The sequence below is a fragment of the Rhinatrema bivittatum genome, chromosome 1, assembly GCF_901001135.1.
Source record: "Rhinatrema bivittatum chromosome 1, aRhiBiv1.1, whole genome shotgun sequence".
NCBI lineage: Eukaryota > Metazoa > Chordata > Amphibia > Gymnophiona > Rhinatrematidae > Rhinatrema > Rhinatrema bivittatum.
Genome location: NC_042615.1, coordinates 620369425 through 620387126, shown reverse-complemented (window position 1 = coordinate 620387126; position 17702 = coordinate 620369425). Strand labels below are relative to the sequence as shown.

Genomic DNA, 17702 nt, shown 5'->3' with positions numbered 1-17702 from the left:
TGATTCCTATGGATGACAACTGGTTTAGGAGGATGGCGTGGTTGACCGTGTCGAACGCTGCGGAAAGGTCTAGCAAGATCAACAGGTATGAATTTCCTTTGTCAAGGCCCAGTAAGATATGGTCTGTCAAAGAGATAAGGAGGGATTCTGTGCCTCGATTTTTTCGGAATCCGTGTTGTGGGGCGAAGAGGAGATTGTTGTCTTCGATGTAGTTTGAGAGTTGAGTGTTGACTAGTTTTTCCATGATCTTGGCGATGAATGGAAGGTTAGCTATGGGGCGGAAATTGTTGGGGTCTTTCGGATCAAGGTTAGGCTTCTTTAGGAGGGGTGAGATTGAAGCCATTTTGAGATCATCTGGGAAGGATCCTTGGGCTAGAGAGCAGTTGATGATGTTAGTCAATGATGTGGTTATTGTGTCTGGAATAGATAGAAGAAGTTTGGTAGGGATGTGGTCTGCAGGATGAGACGAAGGTTTCATTCTTCTCAAGATGGATTGTATCTCGGTGGAAGAGACGGGTTCAAAAGTGTTTAGGCTGGAGTTTTTGAAGGTCGAATGTTGACATGTTGGAAGGGCCTCAGCAGTATTGGAAGGCAGTTGAGTTAAAAGATTGTTGATTTTATCTTGGAAAAACTGAGCGAGTTCATCAGCTTTAGACTGTGCCATGTCGCCGGGGATTTCTCGCGGTATGGTTTGAGTGAGGCTGGAGACATAAGCGAAAAGAGCTTTGGCATCAAAGACCAGGTTGTGAATCTTAGATGCAAAATAATCTTTTTTTGATTTTGAGGTGAGGGCTTTGTACTGATATAGAGTGGATTTGTATGAAGAAATGGTAATGTCACAAGGGGTTTTACGCCAAGTCACTTCTTTCTTTCTTAAGCTTTGTTTTAGTTTTCTAAGTTCTTTGGTGAACCATGGTTGTCTGTTGGAGGCATTGGTGTGAGCTTTTTTTGTAGTTGAAGGGCAGAGCTTGTTAGCTATATTTTCTGTTATGTTGTTCCATGAACGAATGGCAGTGTTCGGGTCGGTGAGATCTAATAGAGGGAGCTGTGAATCCAACTGGTTGTTAAGGTCTTCTGGGGAGCATCGCCTCCTGTATTGAAATGAGGGTGAGGGGATATTAGCAGTATTGGTTTCTTTCAGAGCGAAAGAGGTGGAGATGAGAGTGTGGTCCGACCATGGAACCTTTTTATTATTCAAATTGGATGTATTCGTAATGCCTTTGTTGATGAAAATCAAGTCCAGGGTGTGACCCGCTTTGTGTGTGGGTTCATTGACTAATTGTTGGAAACCCATTGCTGACAGGGCTGTGAGGAGGGATACGCAGCTGTTAGATGGTGAAGGATTGTCTATGTGCAGATTGAAATCTCCTAAGATGATTGCTGGGGAATCCAGGTTGATGAGAGTGGTGGTGATTTCAAGGATGGGGGAGACATCGGATTCTAGGAGCCCTGGGGGGGCGTAGACAAGAAGGATTTGAAGATGTTGTGATGTGAAGAAACCAACTTCCAATTTTGAGTTAGAACTGAATGGGTGTTGGGTAAAGTTAAGGCTTTTTTTGGTAGCCAAAAGGATTCCACCTCCTCTTTTTTTCTGTCTTGGGAGTGAAAAGAAGTCATAGGTCTGCGTAGGGAGTTGATTTATTAGAGCTGTGTCTGAGGGCTTGAGCCATGTTTCAGTTACTGCGCAAATATCTGGATTGGCGTCGGTGAGGTAATCATTGAAAATTAAGGTTTTTTTTGTTAGGGATTGTGCATTGAAAAGTGAGAGTGAAAAGAGGGTGAGGCCTAAAAGCTGGGTGGTAGGTGCAGTCAGAATAGGGGTGAGTGCCTTTAAGTTGTAGTGAAGGGCTTGTCTTGCAGATGGTCTTTTAGGTAGGAGGTGGTGTTGCAAAATTGGGATTGGAAGAGCTGGAGACATTTTGGAAGGTTAACTGGTTGGAAGGTTGTCGGAGGAACGCTGGATGGTTGTTGCAGGATGATTGTTGCAGGATGGTTGTTGCAGGATGATGGTTGTTGCAGGTTAAGCGCTGGATGGTTGTTGCAGGATGAGCGCTGGATGGTTGTTGCAGGATGAGCGCTGGGTGGTTGTTGCAGGATGAGCGCTGGGTGGTTGTTGCAGGATGAGCGCTGGAGGTTGTTGCAGGATGAGCGCTGGGTGGTTGTTGCAGGATGAGCGCTGGATGGTTGTTGCAGGATGAGCGCTGGGTGGTTGTTGCAGGATGAGCGCTGGAGGTTGTTGCAGGATGAGCGCTGGGTGGTTGTTGCAGGATGAGCGCTGGATGGTTGTTGCAGGATGAGCGCTGGGTGGTTGTTGCAGGATGAGCGCTGGAGGTTGTTGCAGGATGAGCGCTGGGTGGTTGTTGCAGGATGAGCGCTGGATGGTTGTTGCAGGATGAGCGCTGGGTGGTTGTTGCAGGATGAGCGCTGGATGGTTGTTGCAGGATGAGCGCTGAGTGGTTGTTGCAGGATGAGCGCTGGGTGGTTGTTGCAGGATGAGCGCTAGATGGAAGTTGCAGGGAGAACGCTGGGTTAGCACTGTCATGGGACCGCTGGGTTAGCACTGTCATGGGACCGATGGGGTAAAGCTCAGGGAGAGCGAGGGGCGAACCGAAGGGGCGAAACAAAGGGGCAGGCCCCTTTGTTGCGCTCCTTCGTGCGCGCGACGCCCGGCGCGCGACGCCAAGGAGAGCAGCGATTTAAATAGCCCGCCGGTCGCGCCTCTGACGTCACCGCCGCGACGTTTTCGTGGGCGGTTCGGGGCGAAGGCTCGCGTCTCGGCTCGGGGCCTACTGGGTGCGAGGGGCTCGTGGTCCGAGGCCGGGTCGACGCGCCGGATCTTGGCTCCGCTCGTGGCCGGCTGGAGGAGGAGGAGAATCGCGGCCTCACCGGTAGGAGAGTGCTGGATAGACAGGCCGGCTATCGGCGAGGGAGCCCGATCGGGGAGAGCGGAACAGGAGGCCTTACCCCGACGGGCTTCAGCGCCGATCGCGCAGGCCAAGTTCACCGCTGGAGCCCCGTGGAGGTAAGAGGAGGAGGTTGAAGAGAGCAGCGATTTAAATAGCCCGCCGGTCGCGCCTCTGACGTCACCGCCGCGACGTTTTCGTGGGCGGTTCGGGGCGAAGGCTCGCGTCTCGGCTCGGGGCCTACTGGGTGCGAGGGCTCGTGGTCCGAGGCCGGGTCGACGCGCCGGATCTTGGCTCCGCTCGTGGCCGGCTGGAGGAGGAGAATCGCGGCCTCACCGGTAGGAGAGTGCTGGATAGACAGGCCGGCTATCGGCGAGGGAGCCCGATCGGGGAGAGCGGAACAGGAGGCCTTACCCCGACGGGCTTCAGCGCCGATCGCGCAGGCCAAGTTCACCGCTGGAGCCCCGTGGAGGTAAGAGGAGGAGGTTGAAGAGAGCAGCGATTTAAATAGCCCGCCGGTCGCGCCTCTGACGTCACCGCCGCGACGTTTTCGTGGGCGGTTCGGGGCGAAGGCTCGCATCTCGGCTCGGGGCCTACTGGGTGCGAGGGCTCGTGGTCCGAGGCCGGGTCGACGCGCCGGATCTTGGCTCCGCTCGTGGCCGGCTGGAGGAGGAGAATCGCGGCCTCACCGGTAGGAGAGTGCTGGATAGACAGGCCGGCTATCGGCGAGGGAGCCCGATCGGGGAGAGCGGAACTTTGACTTTTGATTTTTATGTGGTAATGTGGGATTAACTCCTGAATTATATAAAGTGGGTGAAACTTTCTTTATTGCTTCCAATTCAGCTGTATCTTCAGCCAGCTTTTTTTTTTAAGGAAGACAGTTCTGAGCAATTAGGGCAAGCCCTAAGTTTCCAGATGATTTCCCTGACAATAAATGCTCCACAATGGTTACATTGGATAGTCCTCATTTTGTTAAATTTATCTGATGGATAACACCTAAGGAACAACCAAATTACCAATTTATCCTGTTGCCAATTATACTTAGGTAGACTATATTAGAACAACAAACCTAGGGGTGGGAGGGAAGTAGGCAGAATAGCAAAATTAAAAGCTTTGTAAAAAGGCTTAATGTAAAGAATTCTTAGCTTTGCCAAGTAAGTTGGACTGAAGTCTCTCCTCTCTCTTTCAAAGTAGACTGGCTAGAAACTGGCCTGATCACCTACTATGATGCACAAGTCACCTGTTAAGTATCTGTTACAAACTGCCCTTTTTTTTGGTATATTTTATGAATTCTTTGGAACAGACTACCACACAACAATTTAAATCAGTTATAACAATATCTGGAGAAATAGGCACAAAGATTAACACAGTAGGCAGAATAGCAAAATTAAAAGCTTTGTAAAAAGGCTTAATGTAAAGAATTGTTAGCTTTGCCAAGTAAGTTGGACTGAAGTCTCTCCTCTCTCTTTCAAAGCAGACTGGCTAGAAACTGGCCTGATCACATACTATGATGCACAAGTCACCTGTTAAGTATCTGTTACAAACTGCCCTTTTTTTTGGTATATTTTATGAATTCTTTGGAACAGACTAGTCCGATAAATTTGATTGGTGAATACGTGTTAACATGGTACTTATCTGGCTATGTTTAACATTACATGCCATGTATCTTTTAGATACACAAATATGTTGTTGGATAGAGTTGTGTGTATTTTATATCTTATGCACACAAGAGCACGCTCAATAAAAAATACATGTGTGTGTATGTGTGTGTCCACATATCGCGTATGTGGGCATGCGCATGTTTGTTTTAAAGTTACCACTAACTCTTCTGTAACCTCTCAGCTTGGAGATTTCTTTGATGCTACTGAAAAATTGGATTTTGTTCAATCCAGTTGTTGTACTGGTTTAGTTCAGAAATGGATCTGATTTCCTTATTGGATGATATGCTGCTTCTAATGGATCAAGAAGGATCTGGATTACTGATGGTCCTTGATTTCTCAGCTGCCTTTGTTACTATCAGCTATAAAATTTTGATAGATTGACTGAACAAATTGGATATACAGGGAATAGCTCAACTATTTAAGCTCTGGACTCTGGATATCCAGGACTTAGAAGAGTCTGGTACTTGGGGAGCCTAAGTCGAGGAGAACCGCACCTGAGAGGGAGCGAGGGCAAACGGGACTGTGCCGGTGAGCTAGAGAGCTGTCTCCCGCCCCACCCGACGTCATCATTACCCGACGCCAGCTGACTGCATTTAAACAGCAGAGCAGCAGCGCACAGCCGAAGCCGCTCGCCAAAGGGGCGCGCCCCTGGAGAAAATTTTGAGGAGGAAGAGTCCTTCATTTTAAAATGGGGAAGAAGCGGAAAATGAAGGTTTTAACATCTACACCGGTGGCAAAAGAACAAAGAGGACCGATGGACTCACACTTAATAAGAAGGGTGAGTTATACCTCTAAGGAGGTCCCCCAAAATCTTTCTCTTTCGTCTGGGGCTACAGCGAGTCCCGCCCACGATCAGATATCCATAAGTACCTCAAGTAGTGTAGGGGTAAATCCCTTAGATACCCCTAACACAGTTGGGGTGGTGACAGCTGAAGATAGGGATAAAGACCTTCTGGACCAGGCTGCAGCCAGTATTGAAGGTGTGGAGGAGGGAATGGCTGCACCAGACCCAGAGAACATATCCCTAGTAGACATCTGGAAAGCGATTACAAACATGGAAAGGAGGCTATCCCAATCCATGGCCCAAGCTACTGTTTTCTCTAGTGAGATAAAAGGGGAACTGAACGACCACAGGAAAAGAATAGAACAAATTGAAATTGCTAATACTGCTATGAACTCCCAGATAACAGCTCTACAGACTACTGGGACTACTTTCATCAAAGACACTTTGGTTATATATAAAAATTTGGAAGGGTTAGAAAATGATATGCGGAGGAAAAATTTACGCTTTCTAAATTTTCCTGTTACCAGATTGTTATCGGCGCAAGAATTATTCAAAAAATATCTTAGAGAAATATTGAGTATTACATCAGAAATTCTTATTTCTAAGATATACTACCTATCAAATTCCAGGAGAGAAGGTATAGCCCCAGAAGGTAGAATAGATGTGTTAGTTGATAATAGCCCTAATTTAACATCATTTCTTGAGGCTTCTGAAGATAACATCCCAACAAGGGCAACTTTGATAGTTACCTTTGTTGCTGAACAGGACAAAAATCTAGTCCTGCAAAAATATTTTAAAAACAAAAGTTTCTTGTTCTGTGATAAGATAGTTCAAGTTTTCCCTGATGTATCAAGAAATACTCAGATGAGAAGGAAACAATTTCTTTTGATGAGACAACGAGTGTTGGCTCTTGGAGCCACCTTTTTCCTCAAATTTCCGTGTAAGTGTATCATAACACTACACAAAAACAAGTTTGTTTTTCTTGATCCTTCTCATCTAGAAATTTTTCTTAAGGATAAAGGTAGTTGAGGGAGTTGTAATCGTTTATATGGATATATTGTACACTGGTCAGAAAAATGTATACTCTCCTAAGAAGATCATAAATGTATGATTATTTTCCTATGATTTTTATTCCTTTTGAAAGCTCCCCATAATGTGGACTTAATTATTGGAAATGTGAATTGTTATTATTTTCCTAACGTTTGAATGTGATGTATTAGAAGCCAAATTTGCTTATTTTCTTTTCATTGTAAAATGTATGAGAAATCAAATAAAGTATAAATTAAAAAAAAAAAAAAGAAGAGTCTGGTACTTGTTATTTAGTGAAAAAGAGTGGTATATATCTATCTGGTCACAAACTTTGCTTTACCTAAGACGCCCTCTTAAAAATCTCCCTCTGATGTATATCACAGGCATTCTTGGTGGTGGAGCATCCATGTGGAATATTATGCCATTAAAATTAAACTTAAAACAAATTATCTTGCATTAAGAAAGAAGATTAAATCATGGCTTTTTCCTGTTACTTAAAATAGTCTTGGGTCATTGCTTGGCCCCTCCCATTGTGGGAGGGTGAGAATTAAAAAAGAGGTCCTGTTATATAGGGGGAGGTTTATGCCACGGGGATGGGAAAGAAATAATTGACATCTAGGCTTGTTACAAGGATGCAGGCAGCCTGCCATTGCAGACTTTGAGAGCAAGGACAGATAGTATAGAAATTTACATTGGGTACTTTGCCCAGTGTTGCTGTATATTGACTTTGATAACTTGATTGCCTAAACTGCACACTGCTTTGGACAGTTGTATATAAAAGCTTTAAAATAAATGAAATATTTAATTGGCTTCAATCATTTCTTTCCGGTAGATCCCAGGGAATCACAGTTAATAATCAGTCTTCTGTTCCTTATCTTCTTCTATAGGATTGCCACACAGGGATTCCCTTTGTCTCCAGTTCTGTTTAATGTATACTCTCAATCCTCAGGAGCCATTATTAAAAACATGGGTTTGAGGGTATACATGTATGCGGATGATATTCAAATTATGTTTCTGTCGGATCAGACCTAAACTAATTCTCAGTTTTTCAACTGAAGCATGTCTAAATTATCGATCTGCTTAGTGTTTGGGTAATTGCCAGGTTCTTATGGCCTGGATTGGCCACTGTTGGAAACAGGATGCTGGGCTTGATGGACCCTTGGTCTGACCCAGTATGGCAACTTCTTATGTTCTTAACGGGATGGATAGCAATGGGCTTAAAGTGAACACTGAACAAACTTAGATTTTATGGTTGGGCACCTTGGCCCCCTACCCCTGATAATTTTCTTATTTTATGATTCAAAGACACCACTTTCATTCGTAATCTGAAGTAAAAGGTTTAGGAGTCATCTTGGATGCCTCACTTTCATTAGAGTCCCAAGCAACAGAGATCTCAAGAAAGGCTTTTGGGCAACTTAGACTTGTCAAGCATCTGTGTTTTCTTGGGAGTGGATGACCTACATTCTGTAATGTAGGCAGTTGTGTTCAGCCACCTAGACTATTGTAATTCCATCTGTATTGGTCTTCTGAAAAATACAGTGGCCCCCCCCCTCCCCGGACATTTTTCATCCAGTCAGATTATAAGCTCTCTGGAGAAGGCACCATCCTTAACCAGTGAAGTTGATGGAACAAGGGAGCAGAAAATTATGTCAATTTTAAAAACAAGACAAGCCATAGTTTTTGTCAACAGATGAGGGAGAGTGAAATAGACAGCATTAGAAAAATTCCATCAAGAAATAAGAGCATGGATAAGCTCTTTAGTAGTAGTAGTAAATGTGTGTAGGCCTAATACTATGAAGAAAGCATTGATAAGAAGTTGAGCTTGGCATCGATAAGGACTCAGACTTAATTACAGAAAGGGCAGGAATGGGGTAGAAAAAAGTGAATAATGGAAAAGGTGAAAGAATACTACTACTTATTTTTGAAGTACTGCTAAATATACCGGCATGCAGCACTGTACAGATACAAATAAAAGAGAGTCCTTGCTCCATGGAGCTTACAGTCTAGTTACATGTCACGCAAGAGTCTGTGGGAAGTATATTTATTGTAGATAAGTGGAAGGATTTAAAAGCAGACTCAAAAAGATGAGATTTTAGATTGGACTTGAATGTAACCAGAAAGGGAGTATGATGTGCCAACTAGGAAGTCTATTCCAAGCATAGAGCGCAGCAAAGCATGGAGTCAGGAGTTGAAAATAGAGGATAATAGAGTGATTTTCCCAAGGAATGATGTTCATGGGATCTATTTAATGTTTGAGTACTTGCCAGATACTTGTAGTATGGATTGGCCACTGTTGGAAACAGGATGCTGGGCTTGATGGACCCTCAGTCTGACCCAGCATGGCAACTTCTTATGTTCTTAGGTAACCAGATGTTCAGAAAGCATCTTCCCGGATAGTGGCATGCATTTCCTTACATTGGCTCTCCACTGCCCTTCGCATTAAATTTAAAATCCTATGCTTAGTTTTGCAAACCTTTCATAGTCTAGGCCCTGTTTTAATTTGGGAGAAAATTTAAGTATTTGCCCTCCTGGTCATTGAGGTGTTGGTCTTCCCTTTCTGTTAGAAATTTTTGCCTGGTTGGGATCTCCGGAGGTGAGAGAGGGGAGTAGCTGGGCTTCCCGTGTCCCCTCCCCCCCCCTTGAAGAGTGAGTGTTTTTCCATCTGAACCGGCTGTTTGAAAAGACCAGCTTTGCCACCAATTGAGACCTAGAGGCGTGGCCTGGAACATCAGAGGGGAGTGGCTGCCGGCCCTTTAAACCAGCGGCAGGGCGGCATAATATAAAAACTGCTTTTCTGTGCACCCTACGACTTAATATCATGGCGATATTAAGTCGGAGGTCCCGAAAAGTAAAAAAAGTTTAAAAAAAAAATTTTGAATTCGGCCCGCGGCTGTCGGGCCGAAAACTGGACGCTCAAATTTGCCAGCGTCCGGTTTCCGAGCCCGTGGCTGTCAGCGGGCTCAAGAACCGATGCCAGCAAAATTGAGCGTCGGCTGTCAAACCCGCTGACAGCCGCCGCTCCTGTCAAAAAGGAGGCGCTAGGGACGCGCTAGTGTCCCTAGCGCCTCCTTTTGCCTGTTTTTACTGCCGGACCTAATTTAAATACAGAATCGCGTTCGCCTGCTCTCCCGCGGACTTTACTGTATCGGCCTGGTTATTAGAGAGGTGTTTAACAATCAGCCCTACTGGACCACCATTGCAGACATATAAATAAAATTACCCAAGTAATCAGCCTTTCAGCAATTAAATAAATTAACTCAAAAACATTGGCTTGGTCAAAGAAAATATGAACTCTGTTAATTTGGGAAAATATAAATTAGTGTACAACACAAATGACTATACTATGCACTAAGCAAATCAGTTTAAAATCAGAGCACCATGATCTACTAATGGATATAAGAACAACAAAACAAAATCTGGTATGGTGTCATTAAAAGAATCTCACTTTTGTGTCAGAAATTATTTAACAGTAAAAATACCTACCTAAACTGTTATCACTGCTGATTGGCCAGGAGGTTATTCTGTTGTACATTTTTTTCTTTTTGCAAGACTCATCGGACATCACTGAAAGTTCCACTTGCTCCTTCCTGATTTCTCGCATAAGTTGCATGCGGCACCTGGTAAAAGCTGGGAAGGAAATCTTTCCATTTTCCTCCACTCCCAACTGATGCATGATTTCTGCTACAGACCCCTCCATGTTCAGCTGGCGGCAAACCATTGTCAAGTCATTTCTAGAAACAATTTAAAAGAGAAAAATGAAACTCCACGGATTAGAATAAAGCAATAATTCCATACTAACTTTGTGCAGTTCTTCTGGAAATCTCTTTCATGCAAGGATGGATAAAAATGACAAAGTAAATGGTGAATCTGACAGATTTGCAATTGCAGGAATACCAATCCATCCAAGGAAGGTTACAAACTTGCTGTTCTTGGCAAAACTGACCACGTAATAAAGTCTAGATTGTGGGTTATGTCCTGATTTATGTTAGCTTGGGTCCTACTTCAGTCTGATGAGATGTGCAAGAAAATAAAAACTATGCCAAGAAAAAAAATGGGAAAAAGAAAAAGTATGATTCTAGGCATTTTACTTGAAATGTCTAGAAACAAGTTGGGAGAAAAGCTTTTCAGACACATGATTAGAATGTATAACCAGTCTGATTTCATAACCTTTCAATGAAAAGCCAGGCAATTCTATTCACATTGATTAATTTATGCAAAAGCACTAATTATAATCATATACCAGTATAATGGGCAACCATATTATAGCAATGTCCACTATTTAGAATCATGTGTCCCAAGAAAGACAAGCACAAGGCAGAGCAGCCTCAGGCCATGTGGCTAGAAAGAGCAAGCAGGAGACAGAGAAGCACTGGGCTGTGCAGCCCAAAGAAAGAGAAGAAGGAAGTGGACCAGCATGGGCCTACAGAAAGAGGTGTCATCCTGTCACTCTGTTGCTGTCGTCTTTATCGTTCTCCTTAATAAACAATTCCTATTTGTTAAATCAGTTGTTTGCTTTGGATTTTTAATTATGACTTTGGTTTCCGGTACAGACCGGCTGGGAAGAACATCAAGGCTGATGCCCTATCTCGAGTATTTGATTCAACAGAGGGTTCTGAGGAACCTCAGTACATTATTGAGCCATCCCGCATCCTCCTGTCAGCTACCTCCATCATTCCGCCTGGGAAAACTCTGGTTCCGCCACGCTTACAGAAACAAGTGCTGGCATGGGCTCACGATTCCCGCTGCTCCGGCCACCCAGGGCAATCCCGCACATTGCAGACTCTGCGCCGATATTACTGGTGGCCAAAGGTAAATAAGGATATTCGGGCCTATGTGGAGTCCTGCCAGACCTGTGCCCGCCACAAGAGAATCTTCGGGTCCACCCCAGGCTTGCTTCAACCATTACCCGCGCCTTCTGAACCGTGGAGCTACGTGGCGACGGACTTCGTGGTGGACCTGCCGCTATCCAATGGCAACACGGTAATTTGGGTGGTAGTCGATCATTTTACCAAGATGGCGCACTTCGTACCTTTGCCAGGATTGCCATCAGCACCCCAGCTGGCCCAGCTGTTCGTCCAGCACATCTTCAGGCTTCACGGTCTACCTAAAGGCATCTTGTCTGATCGAGGGCCTCAATTTACGGCCAAATTCTGGAGGGCTCTCTGCCAGAAGTTCAACGTCACGCTAGATTATACTTCCGGCTACCATCCACAAACTAACGGTCTCGCAGAGAGAACTAACCAGACCTTGAAGCAATTCCTTCGGTTATATGTTAACGAAAAACAAGATGACTGGGCTAGCCTGTTACCCTGGGCTGAATTCGCACTGAATTCTCATATCTCTGCTGCTACGGGGGCCTCCCCCTTTCAGATAGTGTATGGGAAACAGCCACGCCCGCCACTGCCTGTCCCCATCACGGTCGCATCTCCGACAGCTCAACTCTCTGCCGATGAGCTGCATAGGCTGTGGATATCCACGCAACGCGCCCTGGTCAGGGCAGGCCAGGCAGCTAAGAGTTATGCTGACTGGCACAGAAGACCGTACCCGCCTCTCAAGCCAGGCCAGAAGGTTTGGTTGAGCACGCAGTTCATCCGCTTGAAGCTGCCATCATCGCAACTGGCCCCGCGATTTATTGGACCGTTTCCCATCATCAGGCAGGTGGGAGCAGTCTCATATCAACTTCGTCTCCCTCCTTCTCTCAAGATTCACAACACATTCCACGTCTCCCTACTGAAGCCTCTGGTATTATCATGGCCTTCCAGAACGCCTCCAACTCCGCAACCTGTTGCCTCTGAAGATGACCTCACTTATCAAGTCCGAGAGGTCCTAGATGTAAGGAAACACAGGAAGAAATGGGAATACCTGATAGTGTGGGAAGGCTTCGGCCCCGAGGAGAACTCCTGGGAGCCTCTGGCTAACATCCTGCATCGGAGTCTATTGGACCAGTTCCACAGAGACCACCCGTCCAAACCCAGGCCTCCAGGGAGACGCCCTAAAGAGGGGGGTACTGTTGTGCTCCGTAGCCGTGGCGCCCCACGACCGCGTCCCCCTACCTCACTCACAGCGCCAGGAGAGCCCCGGGGGAGGGCTCCGACTCAGGCCCGTGCTGCCCGTTGCAGGGGAAGCCGTCTTGCTTCCCCCAGCGGCGTCTCTCCTCCACCGGGGAAATCCAAGATGGCCGCCACCATGCTTCAGCACTAGGCCATGCCCCCTCCACAGAATTAAAGGGACCCATCCCTTTAAAGGACCTCACCTGTTCTCTATTAGCCAGGGCAGAGGAAGTATAAAAGGCAGCTTCCTCTGCTCATCCAGTGACTTGGCAACGTCCTTCCTCGCTGCCTAGTCTGCTTGCTTCGGTGAGTTCCCTGCGCTTGGACTCTGGTTCCTGTTCCGTCTTGGTGTTCCTGGTTCCTGACTTCAGATTGGCTTACGGTGATTCTCTGGTTCCTGACTTCGGATTGGCAAGCGGTAATTCTCGGGTGCACGACTTCGGACTGGTGAGCGACGACCCTCTGGCCCTCGACCTAGGACTCATTCAAGACTCCGTCTCCAAGGGCCCACCTAAGTCCCAGCGGCCCGGGTCCCTACGGGCTCCTCCTGGGGGGACCGCGGGCTTCCAGGGCGAAGCTCCAGTTGGCCTTTGCACCATTGCTCTGACCTCCCTAGGTCCACCTAAGTCCCAGCGGTCGGGTCCCTACGGGCTCCTCCCGGGGGGACCGCAGGCCACCAGTGGTGAAGACACAGCGCCTCGTCTCGTCTCTTCATCGCCTCCGTGTTCGCCTCAGCCTCCAATGCCAAGGGTCAGCTGGTCCTGCCTCCTGTTCTGCCTCGCCACCCGACGAGAGAGCCTACGGACCCTCCGAAAGGTATACCATCCTCTTGTCGGCCAAGGGTCCACAAGCCTGAGCATAACACCCTCTCCTTTTCTGCTCTTGCAATAAACCCTCCCTCATCCCTCTCACATCACTGACAGACTGAGCTAGAAAGGGCTAAGGATGGGGAGGATGTGGTTTCCTTCAGTACCTTGAAGATCTTTCAGGGGGTGTAATCACATGCTGCCATGGGCAAATTGTCATACTGTATGTGCACCATGGTATTTTTCCACAATATTATCTTAGTACCATTTTTTTTTTATTGCTGGATGACTTTGGTAATTTACTATATCCCAATAACCAACATTATTATTACTCCAAAATGTTGGACTTTATAACCACACATGAAATGGAAGAAATGTATCGTAATTTAGAACATTCTCTGAAGATGCTTCTGCTGAAGGGGATGTTATAGGTAACTATACTTTGAATTTTAGAGATTTTATTGTAGCTATTTTCTTCATAAATGACACACCACATCCTCTGGCATGATCATACTTCTACCACTGAAGTTTGTGGTCTAGACTCTGGCTCCTCCTTGTCCTCTTCAATGTGCTTCAAGACCCTTACTGACACGGAAACTATGGACAGAATCACACACTCGCCTACAAACCTGGATCAATGGACAACAAACAATGGATGGATTTTACACATAAGGAATACAAATCACAACACAAGCCATACAGAAATCTGATTTTTCCTCTCCATGACCTCTATTTATTTATTTAAACATACTTATATTCCACTACTTACAAAGAATATGTTCAGCGCGGATTACAACTGAACATCCACAATGAAATAATACAATAAAAACATTACATAAGCATAAAATAAACAAAACTATAAAACAAACATTTTTAAAACATAAAATACACATGTGCAAAATCATAAAATTTGTGTCAAGCTGCCTCACCAAATATCTCAACAAATGTCTTCAAAGCCTTTCTGAACACCATTAAATCCTGTTCCCGCCAAAGCGCAACTAGCAACTTATTCCATTCAACAACTGCTGCTGAGGAAAATGCTCCTGCCCTCATTTGGGCACCACTAAATTTTTTAACCGGGGGGAATGGCCAACAAATTAGTACTCTCTGACTTCAGAGCTCTCGCAGGGGTATATAGGTCAATATAGTCCCTTAATAAGCAAGGAGAGGGATTCTTTAATAGCCTAAAAATAATAGTTGCCAATCTAAAAAGCACTCTCCATTTAACTGGGAGCCAATGCAGGTTCTTCAGTACTGGGGTTGCATGTTCTCTCCTAGATAACCCTGTCAATACTCGGGCTGCTGCATTTTGTGCCAACTGCAGAACACGCATCATCTTTTCTGGAAGCCCAAACAATGGGTACACCACAATAATCAAGATTACTTAAAACCAAGGCTTGCCCAACCATACAGAAAAAAAGCCAAAGGTAGAAATTTTTCAATGGACGCACCATTTCAAGTTTCTAAAAAGCTGTTTTCATAATATGTTAAACTTGAGGCCTCATAGACAACTGAGAGCCCAAAAGCAGTCCCAAACTTTTTACCTCAGAGTGGACTGGAATGGCTACATTTTAGAAGGCCACATCTTTCCCTGGTTCTTCATATCGAAATCTTTATCTGCCCACAAAAGTTTAGTTTTCTGCATGTTCTCCTTCAACCATATCTCCTAAAGTCCAGTTGCTCTCCTACTCCTTCCCGCAGCACTAACAACCAGCCCCATGTTGTGGCCTTCCTTTTATATAGTTTTCAAGCAAGGGAAAGGAGTGATGAGGAAAAGAGGCTTGAGCATGATCAGTTTAGTGCTTGTGCTATTTTATATATTGTCTGCATACTATGTTAAGTGATGTTTAAGCATGCATATAAAAAAATGTTGTGAGCATACACTAAAAAGATTTTATCATAAGATTTAGTGAGAGGTCCCAAAGTGTGAGTACCGCTAACTCCTTTGACTTGCTGTAACATAGTAACATAGTAGTGATGGCAGAAAAAGACCAATTGGTTCATCCAATCTGCCCAGCAAGTTTCTTATGGTAGCAACTGTCACTCTGTGCAGTTACCCCCATGTTTCTGTTAAGGGTAGTAGCTGCTGCTCCGTGCAGTTACCCCCATGTTTCTGTTAAGGGTAGTAGCTGCTGCTCCATGCAAGTTACCCCCATGTTTCTGTTAAGGGTAGTAGCTGCTGCTCCATGCAAGTTACCCCCATGTTTCTGTTAAGGGTAGTAGCTGCTTCCCCATGCAAGTTACCCCCATGTTTCTGTTAAGGGTAGTAGCTGCTGCCCCATGCAAGTTACCCCCATGTTTCTGTTAAGAGTAGTAGCTGCTGCCCCATGCAAGTTACCCCCATGTTTCTGTTAAGGGTAGTAGCTGCTGCTCCGTGCAGTTACCCCCATGTTTCTGTTAAGGGTAGTAGCTGCTGCTCCGTGCAAGTTACCCCCATGTTTCTGTTAAGGGTAGTAGCTGCTGCTCCGTGCAGTTACCCCCATGTTTCTGTTAAGGGTAGTAGCTGCTGCTCCGTGCAAGTTACCCCCATGTTTCTGTTAAGGGTAGTAGCTGCTGTTCCGTTCAAGTTACCCCCATGTTTCTGTTAAGGGTAGTAGCTGCTGCTCCGTGCAAGTTACCCCCATGTTTCTGTTAAGGGTAGAAACTGCTGCTCTGTGCAGGTTACCCCCATGTTTCTGTTAAGGGTAGTAACTGCTGCTCCATGCAAGTTACCCCCATGTTTCTGTTAAGGGTAGTAACTGCTGCTCCATGCAAGTTATCCCCATGTTTCTGTTAAGGGTAGTAACTGCTGCTCTGTGCAGTTACCCCCATGTTTCTGTTAAGGGTAGTAGCTGCTGCTCCGTGCAAGTTACCCCCATGTTTCTGTTAAGGGTAGTAGCTGCTGCTCCGTGCAGTTACCCCCATGTTTCTGTTAAGGGTAGTAGCTGCTGCTCCATGCAAGTTACCCCCATGTTTCTGTTAAGGGTAGTAGCTGTTGCTCCATGCAAGTTACCCCCATGTTTCTGTTAAGGGTAGTAACTGCTGCTCTGTGCAGGTTACCCCATGTTTCTGTTAAGGGTAGTAGCTGCTGCTCCGTGCAGTTACCCCCATGTTTCTGTTAAGGGTAGTAGCTGCTGCTCCATGCAAGTTACCCCCATGTTTCTGTTAAGGGTAGTAGCTGCTGCTCCATGCAAGTTACCCCCATGTTTCTGTTAAGGGTAGTAACTGCTGCTCTGTGCAGGTTACCCCATGTTTCTGTTAAGGGTAGTAGCTGCTGCTCCGTGCAGTTACCCCCATGTTTCTGTTAAGGGTAGTAGCTGCTGCTCCATGCAAGTTACCCCCATGTTTCTGTTAAGGGTAGTAGCTGCTGCTCCATGCAAGTTACCCCCATGTTTCTGTTAAGGGTAGTAGCTGCTGCTCCATGCAAGTTACCCCCATGTTTCTGTTAAGGGTAGTAACTGCTGCTCTGTGCAGTTACCCCCATGTTTCTGTTAAGGGTAGTAACTGCTGCTCCGTGCAGGTTACCCCATGTTTCTGTTAAGGGTAGTAGCTGCTGCTCCGTGCAGGTTACCCCATGTTTCTGTTAAGGGTAGTTACTGCTGCTCCGTGCAGGTTACCCCATGTTTCTGTTAAGGGTAGTAGCTGCTGCTCCGTGCAGGTTACCCCATGTTTCTGTTAAGGGTAGTAACTGCTGCTCCGTGCAAGTTACCCCCATCTTTCTGTTAAGGGTAGTAATGGCTGCTCTGTGCCGGTTACCCCCATGTTTCTGTTAAGGGTAGTAACTGCTGCTCCATGCAAGTTACCCCCATTATTCTGTTAAGGGTAGTAACGGCTGCTCTGTGCCGGTTACCCCATGTTTCTGTTAAGGGTAGTAACTGCTGCTCCATGCAAGTTACCCCCATGTTTCTGTTAAGGGTAGTAACGGCTGCTCTGTGCCGGTTACCCCCATGTTTCTGTTAAGGGTAGTAACGGCTGCTCCGTGCCAGTTACCCCCATTATTCTGTTAAGGGTAGTAGCTGCTGCTCTGTGCAGGTTACCCTCATTATTCTGTTAAGGGTAGTAACTGCTGCTGTTAGGGGGTAGTAGCTGCTGCTCCACATAGGTTACTCCCATGCACTCTTTTCTTCATTTCCACCTCAAGCCTTTAGGGATCTACAGTCCCTTCCTTTAAAGTCTCTCACTGCCTTTACCTGCCTCCATATCTCCATACCACTGTCTACAGCTGCAGCACTTTTTCGGTCTTGCTCCCATCTTTCTTTCCTGCCTCTTTATTTTATTTATTTATTTATCGAGTTTTATATACCGTCATTTGGTAATGCCATCACAACGGTTTACATATTTCAGCAGGGGGATATTAGAAATACATATTTCAATAAGGGGATATTAAGATGGGTATTACAAAGATCATTATCAAAGTAAGGTTAAAAGTACATGGATAATAAGGTAATAAGGTGGAAGTTAACAAACTATGGAAACTGTTACATTCACCA

The 17702-nt window shown here is 45.7% G+C and overlaps 1 protein-coding gene across 1 annotated transcript in view; it reads right to left on the bottom strand.

The window, feature by feature from the left end:
* MCC (MCC regulator of WNT signaling pathway) overlaps window positions 1-17702 on the bottom strand; it is a 702540-nt gene that overhangs the window by 638986 nt on the left and 45852 nt on the right. Inside the window, exon 2 of the mRNA XM_029571531.1 lies at window positions 9861-10108. Coding sequence (XP_029427391.1) covers window positions 9861-10108 — 248 coding nt within the window. The remainder of the gene's footprint in view (window positions 1-9860; window positions 10109-17702) is intronic.